The 14,019-nt window shown below is 39.4% G+C and overlaps 1 protein-coding gene across 1 annotated transcript; it reads right to left on the bottom strand.

The window, feature by feature from the left end:
- Positions 1–2,142: 2,142 nt before the first annotated feature.
- LOC148571112 (uncharacterized) lies at positions 2,143–3,022 on the bottom strand. Its single transcript, XM_088507213.1, has 2 exons — positions 2,568–3,022; positions 2,143–2,449 (listed from the first exon to the last, which is right to left on the bottom strand). The coding sequence occupies exons 1-2, from the start codon at positions 3,020–3,022 to the stop codon at positions 2,143–2,145; spliced, it is 762 nt and encodes a 253-aa protein (XP_088363339.1).
- Between the last annotated feature and the right edge of the window lie 10,997 nt (positions 3,023–14,019).

Below are 14,019 nucleotides of genomic sequence, written 5' to 3'. Positions count from 1 at the left end.
TGTGTAGTAATCAATTGCCACTATCAGGTACTTGACTTGTCCTGGTCCGACCGAGAAGGGTCCTAGTAGGTCAACTCCCCATTGTGAGAAAGGACAGGAAGCCGTGAGAAGACTGAGCTCGGTTGCTGGCGCTTTGTGGAAGTTAGAGTTTTTCTGGCATCTTTTGCACCTTCTCACGAACTCTTTAGAATCCGCCATCATGGAAGGCCAGTAATATCTGGCTCTGATAAGCTTCCTAGCTAAGGCCTTCCCTCCGATGTGGTGACCACAGCATCCTTCGTGGATTTCTCGGAGACCATATTCTGTTTGATCAGGGCGTAGCCATTTCAGCAATGGTTGGCTAAGCCCTTTTTTAAACAACTGGCCTTGTATGATTGCATACTTGGCCCCTTCCCGCCTTATTGTTTTGGCCGTCTTCTCGTCGCTGGAAAGCCTGGCCTTTTCCAAGAAGTTGATGATCGGGTCCATCCAAGAGGGCTCTGGCTAGGTCAGTTGTAAGACCACCGTTGGTTCTTTTATCAAACCTTGAATGAGAGACCGGTTGCCAGTCCTTGATTTTGTGCTCGCTAACTTGGACAGGAGGTCTGCCCGTGTGTTCCTTTCTCTCAGAACGTGTTGGATCGTGACCTCCTCAAATTGGTTCCTCATCTCTTTGACTTTCTCTAGATACTTCTGTAGTAGCGAGTCTCTGGCTTGGTAGGTCCCATTGATCTGAGAAGTTACGACCTATGAGTCGCTACATACTTCCAGTCTAGTGGCTCTGACCTCTTTTGCTAAGGCTAAGCCGCCCAGCAGGGCCTCATACTCTGCTTGATTGTTTGACTGGGAAGTCAAACTTGATTGACTGCTCATATACAACTCCAGCTGGGTTTTCCAAGATGATTCTTGCTCCTCCGAATGCTTGGTTGGATGCTCCGTCCACATGGAGCTTCCACCGTGTGCTCGGTGTCTCGGCACAGTCCCCCGTCACTTCTACCAGGAAGTCGGCCATGGCTTAAGCCTTGATTGTGTACCTAGGCTCATACTGCAAATCATATTGGGAGAGTTCAACAGCCCAAGTCATCATTCTACCTGCCAGGTTGGGTTTCTGGAGTACTTGCCGGATTGCTTGATCCGTCCTGACAATTACCTGATGTCCTTGAAAGTACTGCCGCAACCTGCGCGACGATGTCAGGAGCGCATATGCCACTTTCACCAGGTTGCTGTATCTTAGCTCTGCTCCTTGCAGTGCTTTACTCACAAAATATAACGGTTGCTGGGTCTTCCCTTCTTCTCGCATCAAGACCGCCGCCAAGGCCTCGTCAGTTACTGCCAAGTACAAATACAGTGCTTCTCCCTTCTTAGGCTTCGCCAGGACGGGTGGTGAGGAGATTATTTCTTTGAATTGTTTGAAAGCCTCTTCACATGTCGGGGTCCATTCAAACACGATCCCCTTTTTCATTAGGTTAAAGAAAGGTAGGGCTTTGGCTGCCGAGGCGGCGAGGAAATGAGATAGCACGGTGAGTCTGCCCGCTAACCTTTGGATACCTTTCACACTTTCCGGGCTCTTCATCTGTAGGATCGCTTCACACTTTTCCAGGTTGGCCTCCACCTCTCGTTGGGTTATCATGAACCCCAAGAATTTACCAGCTTCGACTGCGAAGGTACACTTCAGCGGATTAAGCCTCATTCCATGTAGACGGAGAGACGCGAAGATGCCTTCCAGGTCGCTAATGAGGGCCTCAGGCCTAGCGGTCTTTACCAAGATGTCATCTACGTATACCTCTACTGTCTTGCCGATGAGGTCCCTGAAGACCTTGTTCATCAGCCTTTGGTATGTGGCACCCATTTTTTTCAGTCCGAACGGCATCACCTTGTAGCAGTATGTCCCTCCTGGCGTTATGAACGCCGTTTTTTCTTCGTCTGGTGGGTGCATCGGTATCTGATTATACCCAGAATAGGCATCCACGAAGCTCAAATACCGGTACTCTGCCCTCGTGTCAACAAGAGCATCGATGTTGGGTAGGGGGAAGGAATCTTTTGGACATGCTTTGTTAAGGTCGGAGTAATCCACGCACATCCTCCATTTCCCATTGTGTTTTCTAACCAAGACAACGTTTGCCAGCCACGTCGAGTAGTCTAGTTCCCGAATGAAGCCCGCTTCTAGTAGGCTGGCCGTCTGCTTGGCCACCTCTTCTGCCCTTTCTCAGGACATTTTCTCCTCCTTTGGGCCACTGGCTTTGCCTCCGGCCTCACGGCTAGCTGGTGTGACATGAATCGGGGGTCTATACCCGGCATGTCGGCCGGAGTCCAGGCAAACAAGTCACCGTTGGCTCTAATCATCTCGATCAGAGGTTCTTTCATGTCATGGGGTAGATTCCTATTTACAAAGGTAAATTTCTCCTCGGAGTCTCCGACCCTGAACTTTTCCAGGTCTCCCTCTGGTTCCGGCCTGGGTTTGTCATCAACCCTGGCATAGGTCGGCAAGAAAGACCACGGATGCTTCCTTAGATTTCTTTCTCAGGGAGAAGATTGCATTGTCGCATGCGACTGCCATCTCCAGGTTGCCCCTGACGGTCCCTACTGACCCATCATCAGCTACGAACTTCATTAGCAATATTTTGGTGCATATCACCGCCCCGAACTCGTTGATGGTTTTCCTCCCTAGGATGAGGTTGTAGGCTATGGAGTCCCTCAAGACAACGAACTCCGCCATTAGCGACCTCTTCCCCCTACCTCCGCCGATGGAGACCGGGAGGAAAACTATACTGTCTGGCTTGATGAAGTTATCGCCTAGGCCTACCACGCCATGTCGGTGACCTCTCAGGTCGGTATCACATAGGCCCAGAGCATCAAATACATTGCAGAACATGATATTGGAGTCGGTCCCCGTGTCCACTAAGATACGCTTTACTAGGCCGGTGCCCACCCGGGTCGTGATCACCATTGGCGGGTTCTCTGCCACCTCATCAAACCATTGATCTTCGGGGCCGAAGGATATAGAGGGTACCCTCCGGGAGGCCCGTGCGGGGCCAAAGGTCATAGCTAAGACCTTGGCGTCCTTCTTGCTAGCCAATTTCGATCAGGGAGGGACATCCCTCCCAACCACCACATTTACCACCGTGACGCCGCGCTCGTTGTCCTCTTCGGGTTCTTGTCTCTGTCTTATGGCACGGCTTTTGTCCTCTGCTGACCGGTCCCTCCTCCTTGTTTCCCTTATTAGGTGGGAGAACTCGGCCAACTTTCCTTCTCGAATGGCCTGCTCCAGGGCGTCTTTCAGGTCAAAACAGTCTTGGGTTTTGTGGCCATAACCCTTGTGATAATCGCAATAGAGGTTCTTGTTTCCTCCTGTCCTATCTTTGAGTTATCGGGGCTTCAACAAGATGCCCTTGTCGGTGATCTGCTGATAGACCTCGACGATTAGAGCTGCCAGGGGAGTGCAGTTGGTGAACTTCCCAACACGGGGGAAGGGTTTTGAGGTCTTGGCCAATACTCCGTCTCTGGAGTGTTCCTTGGCCCTTTCCCCACCGCCTGGTGGGTGGGCATTAGAGTATGCGGGCTGACGTTTATTGGCTGCCACAACCCGACTCACTTCTTCATCATTGATGTATTCCCTAGCTACGCGCTGAATCTCTTGCATCGTTCAGACAGGCTTGGTGGTAAGGTGTTTCCTGGGGTTCCTGGGTACCATCATACCTCATGTCAGTCGGCTTGTCAAAGTGCTTTGGTAACCGAACTCCAAAGATCAAATGGTGGAAGGAGTCGCCCCATGATTACTGGTTACTGGGTTCGTCTCGGTCTTCCCCTATTGTGCTCCCTGTTAGGCTGGCTTCTCCTTGCCCTTGCCGCATGATGTTCTTGTTGTGGTCGGCTCCTTCTTTTTTGTTCCCTGTCGGCCTCCCAGTCTTTGTTTTCGGTATCTATTGCCGCCTCCTCGGTACCTCTCTGCTTTCCAGGCTTTTTGATTCTGACCGGGGGGTCGGGGTGCGCCTAGAGTGACTTCCTCGGAGACTCCTCTCTCCTCTTTGCATGGATTGGGAAGGTTCTTGACTAGGAGTAGGCTGACGACTTTCACGGTTGGCTACTTCTCGCTCCAGGTTCTGCACCCTATGGCGCAGCTATTGTATTATTCTGGCGCTATCACTGCCTGTTCCTCCAAAGGGGCGTCCCTCAGGTTGCCGCCGGGGGGAACCTGGTGCCCTCGTGAGCGGTGGCTCCAGCGGCTACCCTACTGCTTCTGAGATCTGCTCCTTCCCCTCCATGCCCGGCTCCAGCATCGACCCCATCAGGAACCAGAACAAAATCCATAGATCCCCACAGACGGCGCCAATGTTCAGTATGTCGGGTTACCGGACGGTTTAGGTGTGAGGATGGGTCCTGCTTCGGTCTGAGTTCTGGAAATGGTTTGCGCGATCTGCCGACTTTCCGAGCTCTCAATGAGATGAGGGGGGTGCCACCTGCAAGGATACTCCAACGCCCAAGTCAATGTGGAGTGCAGGTGGAAAAAGAGGAAAGTTATGATGACGTACCTTGGGGGAGGGGTAGGATCCTCCCCTTATATATCCTGTCAGTAGGACGGGCCCCATAAGAGGAGGCCACCTTCCAGGAAGCTTCACTTCCCACAACTGTCACGCAGCTGTCAGTCAGGACGCGTGTTCGGATCCTGGATTCGGGTGGATTGTAGGCACCGACCGTGCAGGCCAGTTAGTTGCGGGTCATGCGGTATCTCTGTTAAGTTGGGCTGGGCCGTAACAGGAATTTTGTTGGTAAGTACTAGGAAACATGCATCAAATATATATGCCCATGAAACCATAAGCATTTGGGAGATGTCTATTATTAAAATTCGACTCATCCGATTTTGCAAGTTTTTATAAAAGGAATAATTTTTTTGACTTTTTTTTTTTTAGGAATTCTACAAGTATTAACTCAAATATCAGCTAAATTACAATATTAGTCACCTAATATTTTTTATTTTTTTTTTCTATTTCTTCGAAAATTTTTATTATAGACAAGGTATCTGTTTTATCTTAGTTAATCTCACCTTACCTTATACATTGTATATAAAAGAAATTTGTGAACACAGTTAAGATATTTAATTTATTAACGATATCACATGGTTTGAATTACAAAACAAGTCAATTATAAGTTAAGTCACTTAATCCTCTCATATTGTGTCACCTTTGATAGAATTCGTTGTAAAACATGTGCATATATACATGGTTTCACAACGTACAAGGGAATTGGTCCTTCGCCCTGTCGCGCACAATTAGTGATGTTGTCTTTTGAAAATGAGCTGTTCTCACATGCCTTAGAGGAATATTGTTCATCATTTGCTTTGGTGAAAATAATTTGTAACATTTTTTATTTATTATAATTTCATATTATTAATATTTTTAACAGGTTTAGTCATTTTTATTATATTGTTATTATCATTTGATGGTGTTACAATTTTTTAAAATAAAACTTCATGTATATTTTTATTTTGGACAAGAATTACTATTCGAGGATACGAATAAATGAATATTTGAATTAAATCATAATTTTTTTTAACATGTGATTTATCCCTGCGTTTTTAGTCCCTAACATTCTATGTAAGGTGGTGGAAAGAGGAAGAAAAGAGTGAATCTAACAGGTTAGAATGTTTTGAAGTGTTCAATTATATTTATATTAGAAATAAATAGTATGATCAGAATCCAATCAATCATGTGTTAAATAATTTGTTATTGTTATTATATTAAAATGTTAATATAATGAGATCCTTGATTAAATTTAGAGATTTATCATTGTGATAGTGATCATAATATTGAAAGATAAATCTTTTATAATTTAATCTAAATTATTCTTGGTCATACGATTATTAAAAAGGACATTATAATTCGAAAAGATCAATATATATATATAATGGTCTTCATTGGATGAAGATTTTATATATATGGTGCATATAGAGATATGAGCATTGAACTGACTCATTTTCAGAATTCCTAATTGTTATAATTACCGCATATTTGTCAATAGGATATTCTCAAAATGAACAAAGTAATAGAGTTCCTTTGACTTGTGACTATCATAGTAATTGACAATGTATTTATTATACTTTGATTCCGGACACCTAATATCCGATGGTGCTAGTTGAATGGGCATTGGGTATGATTTAAATACTTGTAAAATTAATGATTAGTCAATAAAGAATCCGTCAACTCTCGGTAAAGAGTTTGAACTCTATGATTATAATGACTGAGATGAATAAAACTGTGACCAAGGAGATTGAATGAATGAATAAATGAGTTTCTTAAGTCATTCACAGTTCATTATAATAATGGTATCAAGTTAGAGTTTGATAATTAAACCATACTCTAAGAGTTAACTAAGAGCTAAAAAGATGGAAGGAATTATACTTTGTTCTTCTCGGGTTCTTAGTAAAAATATATTACTTCGTACTATCGGGTCGTTGAGGAGTATTGCTAGACGCCAACATTGATTAGTAAATTTAGTATGACTAATTTTCTACCCGCTTAGTATTGAACCTATGGGGTCACACACTAACGAGTGTCCTAATCTTTGCTGTAGAATTATTTAATTATTATTTTGATTTGATAAAAAAAAATAATTATATTAATTCAAATGGAATATTATTATATTCTTCGCTAGCACCAAGAATATAATAATAATAATAATAATAATAATAATATGATAATTGAGAATACAAAATGAGATTTGAGAATAATTAGTTATTCTATCTCTAAATTTGATTATAAATTTGGATGAGATCCTAACTGATTCTGTTTCAAATTGAATTATGATATGATTCATAAATTTGAAAGATTCAAGTTTAGAATAACAAGATATGATTCAAATTTGAATTGAGATTCAAATCTAGAATCAGTAACAAATCTCATACTATATATATATATATATATATGCCAAGAGTAGTGAAAAAAGAGGAGAATAAAAAATACAAGAGTTTTATTCCTTTACCTCTACACACATAAATGTATGTGAGCCTAATTCTTGGAGAAGAATTTTATGGCATGCAAATAGTTGCAAGAGGTTTCTCAATTTAGATCAAATGTCCATTGGTCAAGAAGTTGACAGCAAAGGTTGGTCTCGGTGTGGATACGCATAGCGCCTTCATACCATCGAAGGAGAAAGTAATTTTTAGGGATAAGTATTTTTTTCATCTCTAAAGTCTAGGGTGAAAATCAAATTCATCTCCAACCTTTTTTGTTATTAAAATCATCCTCAACCTTTAAAACACCTTAAAATCATCCTCCCCCCATCAACAAAAATTTTTGGACACATTTACCCCTGGAGTCTTTAACGATTCCTTTTCATTCCCGTGAAAGGCATTCACTATCTCATTTACATTACACACTTGAAAGCTGATGTTTCATGTTCAATGATGCCTTAGCATGGGTTTGTCGTCACCTGAGGAGTATCAAAACTGCATTTGGATGGCGTTAGCAAGGGTAAAAAAGGAGGTCAGTCCGCCGTTGTCATCGCTATTCAGGTATGTATGCAGCATTTGTTACAGTTTTGGTCGAGGTTGAACGTAATAATGTTTGAATAGATTCTTTTAGTTTCCTAAAACTGCGAGGGTTTGATTTAAATTTTTTTCTCTTTAAGAAATAGGAAGCTTTACTCTGACTGTCTACCATGGGGGTCGATTCGGATATGATAATGGGACGTTGCAGTATATTGGGGGACAAAAGATACTCATTGAAGATGTTGAGAATGATTGTTGCTCTGTATTTGAGGCATATGCAGAGCTAAGGTAGTTTGGGTACACAAAGGAGAACATTTCAGCTCTGTGGTATAAGGATCCAACAAGTGAATGGTTAGAGAAGGCTCTGAAATTATTTGCTACAGATAAAGATGCACTTGAGCTGTGTAGAATAGCGAAGTTGAGGGGTCATGTTGAGGTGTTTGTGGTGTATGTGGTTGAGGATGTAGAAGGAGTTCCTGAAGTTTGGTTTATTGATGTTGGAGGCCAAACAAAGGAAAATCCCATTAATCAGTGGTTTATGAGGATGAACAAGGTCAACAGGTGAAAAATGATGATGTGCAACAAGTTAATGAAGGATATAACTTAGAAACAGATGTGGTTGCTGAAAATGAACGGGATTAGACAAATAGCGATGATGACAGCGATGATGAGGAGTTTATTCCATCTGATCTTAAGGTGGATAGTGCAGACGACGTTCATTTTACACACACGCATATGCACGCACGCACGCACACGCACGCACGCGCATATATATATATATATATATATATATATATATATATATATATATGGTGCATATAGAGATATGAGTATTAAGCTTACTCATTTTGAGAATTCCTAATGGTTATAATTACCGCATATTTGTCAATAGGATATTCTCAAAATGAACATAGTAATAGAGTTCCTTTGACTTGCGACTATCATAGTAATTGACAATGTATTTATTATACTTTTATTCTGGACACCTAATATCCTAGGGTGCTAGTTGAATGGGCATTGGGTATGATTTAAATACTTGTAAAATTAATGATTAGTCAATAAAGAATCCGTCAACTCTCGGTAAAGAATTTGAACTCTATGATTATAATGACTGAGATGAATAAAACTGTGACCAAGGAGATTGAATGAATGAATAAATGAGTTTCTTAAGTCATTCACAGATCATTATAATAATCGTATCAAGTTAGAATGTGATAATTAAACCATACTCTAAGAGTTAACTAAGAGCTAAAAAGATGGAAGGAATTATACTTTGTTCTTCTCCGGTTCTTGGTAAAAATATATTACTTCGTACTATCGGGTCGTTGAGGAGTGTTGCTAGACACCAACCTTGATTAGTAAATTTAGTATGACTAATTTTCTACCCGCTTAGTATTGAACCTATGGGGTCACACACTAACAAGTGTCCTAATCTTTGCTGTAGAATTATTTAATTATTATTTTGATTTGATAAAAAAATAATTATATTAATTTAAATAGAATATTATTATATTCTTCGCTAGCACCAAGAATATAATAATAATAATAATAATAATAATAATAATAATAATAATAATAATAATATGATAATTGAGAATACTAAATGAGATTTGAGAATAATTAGTTATTCTATCTCTAAATTTGAATTATAAATTTGGATGAGATCCCAACTGATTCTGTTTCAAATTGAATTATGATGTGATTCATAAATTTGAAAGATTCAAGTTTAAAATAACAAGATATGATTCAAATTTGAATTGAGAATCAAATTTAGAATCAGTAACAAATCTCATACTATATATATATGCCAACAGTAGAGAAAGAAGAGGAGAATAAAAAATACAAGAGTTTTATTCCTTTACCTCTACATACATAAATGTATGTGAGCCTAATTTTTGGAGAAGAATTTTATGGCATGCAAATAGTTGCAAGAGGTTTCTCAATTTAGATCAGATGTCTATTGGTCAAGAAGTTGACAGCAAAGGTTGGTCTCGGTATGGATACGCATAGCGCCTTCGTACCATCGAAGGAGAAAGTAATTTTTAGGGATAAGTACTTTTTTCATCTCTAAGGTCTAGGGTAAAAATCAAATTCGTCCCCAACTTTTTTTTGTTATTAAAATTATCCTCAACCTTTACAAACACTTTAAAATCATCTTCCACCCCCCCCCATCAACGAAAATTTTCGGACACATTTACCCCTAGAGTCTTTAACATTTCCTTTTCATTCCCGTGAAAGGCATTCACTGTCTCATTTACATTTCACACTTGAAAGCTGATGTTTCATATTCAATGATGCCCTATGATGCACGAAATTGTGATCTCTGGTAATGGCTCCAAAGACTTGGTGCTCTAATCTTAATTCATAATCTGTCACAACTTCGATACAACTAAGCAGCAAGTGCACTGGGTCGTCCAAGTAATAAACCTTACGTTAGTAAGGGTCGATCCCACGGAGATTGTTGGTATGAAGCAAGCTATGGTCATCTTGTAAATCTCAATCAGGCGGATATAAAATAGTTATGGAGTTTTCGAAAATAGAGAAGAAAACAAGGATAGAAATACTTATGTAGATCATTGGTGAGAATTTTAGATAAGCGTGTAGAGATGCTTTCGTTCCTCTGAACCTCTGCTTTCCTGTTGTCTTCATCCAATCAGTCTTACTCCTTTCTATGGCTGGCTTTATGTAAGGATATCACCTTCGTCAATGGCTACTTTTGATCCTCTCTGGAAAATGGTCCGATGCGCTGTCACTGCATGGCTAATCGTCTGGAGGCATCACCCTTGCCAATGGCTACATCCCATCCTCTTGTGAAAAAGGTCCAGATGCTCTGTCACAGCACGGCTAATCATCTGAGGTTCTCGATCATGCTGGAATAGGATTCACCCTCCTTTTGCGTCTGTCACTACGCCCAGCAATTGTGAGTTTGAAGTACATCACAGTCATTCAATCCCACAGTCCTACTCGGAATACCACAGACAAGGTTTAGACTTTCCGGACTCTCATGAATGCCGCCATCAATCTAGCTTATACCATGAAGATTCTGTTAAGAGATCCAAGAGATACTCATTCAATCTAAGGTAGAACGGAAGTGGTTGTCAGGCACGCGTTCATAGGGAATGATGATGATTGTCACGTTCATCACATTCATCTTAGAAGCGGAATAAGTTGAATTGAATAGAAAAATAGTAGTACTTTGCATTAATCTTTGAGGAACAGTAGAGCTCCACACCTTAATCTATGGAGTGTAGAAACTCTACCGTTGAAAATACATAAGTGAAAGGTTCAGGCATGGCCGAATGGCCAGCCCCTCTGATCTAAGAACCAGGCGTCCAAAGATGTCTAATACAATAGTAAAAAGTCCTATTTATAATAAACTAGCTACTAGGGTTTACAGAAGTAAGTAATTGATGCATAAATCCACTTTCGGGACCCACTTGGTGTGTGCTTGGGCTGAGCTTGAATGTTACACGTGCAGAGGCTCTTTCTGGAGTTGAACGCCAGGTTGTAACGTATTTCTGGCGTTCAACTCTGGTTTGTGACTTGTTTCTGGCGTTTAACTCTAGACAGCAGCGTAGAACTGGCGTTCAACGCCCTTTTACGTTGTCTAAAATCGTTCAAAGTATGGACTATTATACATTGCTGGAAAGCCATGGATGTCTACTTTCCAACGCAATTGAAATCGCGCCATTTTGAGTTCTGTAGCTCCAGAAAATCCACCTTGAGTGCAGGGAGGTCAGAATCGAACAGCATCAGCAGTCCTTCTTCAACCTCTGAATCTGATTTTTTGCTCAAGTCCCTCAATTTCAGCTAGAAAATACCTGAAATCACAGAAAAACACACAAACTCATAGTAAAGTCCAGAAATGTGATTTTAACATAAAAACTAATGAAAACATCCCTAAAAGTAACTAGATTCTACTAAAAACATACTAAAAACAATGCCAAAAAGCGTATAAATTATCCGCTCATTCATGAAACTCACAGTGGCCTTAGATAGAACTAAGTTTGCAAAATTAGAGGTATTTTGTTCAGAGTTCTCTATCTGTTGCTGAGTGGATGATGGAAAAGGTTTACTATTGTTAAACCTATTTCTTCCACCATTATTAAAGCCTTGTTGAGGCTTTTGATCCTTCCATGAGAAATTTGGATGATTTCTCCATGATGGGTTATAGGTGTTTCCATAAGGTTCACCCATATAATTTACCTCTGCTATTGCAGGGTTTTCAGGATCATAAGCTTCTTCTTCAGAAGATGCCTCTTGAGTACTGTTGGATGCAGCTTGCATTCCATTCAAACTCTGAGAAACCATATTGACTTGCTGAGTCAATATTTTGTTCTGAGCCAATATGGCATTCAGAGTATCAATTTCAAGAACTCCCTACTTCATAGGCATCCCATTACTCACAGGGTTCCTCTCAGAAGTGTACATGAACTGGTTATTAGCAACCATGTGAATGAGTTCTTGAGCTTCTGCAGGCGTTTTCTTTAGGTGAATGGATCCACCTGCAGAGGTATCCAATGACATCTTAGCCAATTCAGATAGACCATCATAGAATATATCTAGGATGGTCCATTCTGAAAGCATGTCAGAAGGACACTTTTTTGGTCAGTTGCTTGTATCTTTCCCAAGCTTCATAGAGGGATTCACCTTCTTTCTATCTGAAGGTTTGAATATCTACTCTAAGCTTGCTCAGCTTTTGAGGAGGAAAGAACTTGGCTAAGAAAGCCGTGACCAGCTTGTCCCAAGAGTTCAGGCTATCTCTGGGTTGAGAGTCCAACCACACTCTAGCTTTGTCTCTTACAGCAAAAGGGAAAAGCATGAGCCTGTAGACTTCAGGATCTACTCCATTAGTCTTAACAGTATCACATATCTGTAAGAATTTAGTTAAGATATGAAAAGGATCTTCAGATGGAAGTCCATGAAACTTGCAGTTCTGCTGCATCAGAGAAACTAATTGAGGTTTCAGCTCAAAGTTGTTTGCTCCAATGGCAGGAATGGAGATGCTTCTTCCATGTAAATTAGAATTAGGTGCAGTAAAGTCACCAAGCATTCTCCTTGCATTATTGTTGTTGGGTTCGGCTGCCATCTCCTTTACTTGTTCGAAATTTTCAATAAGGTTGTCTCTAGATTGTTGTAATTTAGCTTCTCTTAGTTTCCTCTTCAGAGTCCTTTCAGGTTCTGGATCAGCTTCAACAAGAATGCCTTTTTCCTTGTTCCTGCTCATAAGAAAGAGAAGAGAACAAAAAAAGAAGAGGAATCCTCTATGTCACAGTAAAGAGGTTCCTTATTGTTAGTAGAAGAAGAAAAGGAATAGGGGTAAAGAAGAATGAAGAATCCAAACACAAGGGTAAGGATAGGAGCAGTGATGTGAGATGAAGAGAAGTTTTAGTAGATGAATAAATAATTAGAAGGAGATGAGGGAGAAGGATTTTCGAAAATTATTTTTGAAAAAGGGTTAGTGATTTTCGAAAATAGTTTTTGAAAAAGGTTAGTAATTTTCAAAAATTAAGATTTAAAAATTAAAATAATTAGTTAATTAAAAAGAAATTTTGAAAAAGAGGGAAGATATTTTCGAAAATTAGAGATAGAGAGTTAGTTAGGTAGTTTTGAAAAAGATAAGAAACAAACAAAAAGTTAGTTAGTTAGTTGAAACAGATTTTAAAAAGCAATTTTGAAAAGATAAGAAGTTAGATAGGATATTTTAAAATCAAATTTTGAAAAAGATAAGATAAAGAGATATTTTTGAAAAGATATAATTGAAATTAGTTTTGAAAAAGATTTGATTTTTAAAATCACAATTAATGACTTGATTCACAAGAAATCACAAGATATGATTCTAGAACTTAAAGTTTGAACCTTTCTTAACAAGTAAGTAACAAACTTGAAATTTTTGAATCAAAACATTAATTGATGATGTTATTTTTGAAAATTATGTGATAAAGATAAGAAAAAGGTTTTTGAAAAATATTTTTTTATAATTTTCGAAAATAAATAAGAAAGATGAAAAAGATTTGATTTTTGAAAAAGATGAGATTTTTAAATTAAAAATTTGATTTGACTCATAAAAACAACTAGATTTTAAAAATTTTTGAAAAGGTCAAATCTAATTTTCGAATTTATGAGAGAGAAAAAGGGAAAGATATATTTTTTTATTTTTGAATTTTTATGATGAGAAAAAAAAAACAAGAAAAATGATGCAATGCATGAAAGTTATGGATCAAAGCAAGGAATGTATGCAAGAATGCTGTGAATGTCAAGATGAACACCAAGAACACTATGAAGATCATGATGAACATCAAGAACATATTTTTGAAATTTTTTTTTTTTGCAAAGAAAACATGCAAGACACCAAACTTAGAAATCTTTCATGTTTAGACACTATGAATGCAAAAACGCATATGAAAAACAAGAAAAGATGCAAAACAAGAAAACATCAAGATCAAACAAGAAGACTTACCAAGAACAACTTGAAGATCATGAAGAACACCATGAATGCATGAATTTTTTGAAAAATGCAAGATGAACATGCAATTGACACCAAACTTTAAATCTGA

This window comes from Arachis ipaensis, chromosome B3, assembly GCF_059453495.1.
Source record: "Arachis ipaensis isolate K30076 ecotype BB chromosome B3, ASM5945349v1, whole genome shotgun sequence".
Lineage (NCBI taxonomy): Eukaryota > Viridiplantae > Streptophyta > Magnoliopsida > Fabales > Fabaceae > Arachis > Arachis ipaensis.
This window is presented reverse-complemented; position numbering and strand designations above follow the sequence as displayed.

Excerpts from the sequence above, each read along its gene's own strand:
- LOC148571112 (XM_088507213.1), bottom strand. The coding sequence starts at position 3,022 with ATGACCTTTGGCCCCGCACGGGCCTCCCGGAGGGTACCCTCTATATCC. Across the intron at positions 2,450-2,567 it reads AAGTTCGTAGCTGATGATGG|GGTTGATGACAAACCCAGGC; the intron begins GTCAGTAGGGAC and ends GACCTATGCCAG.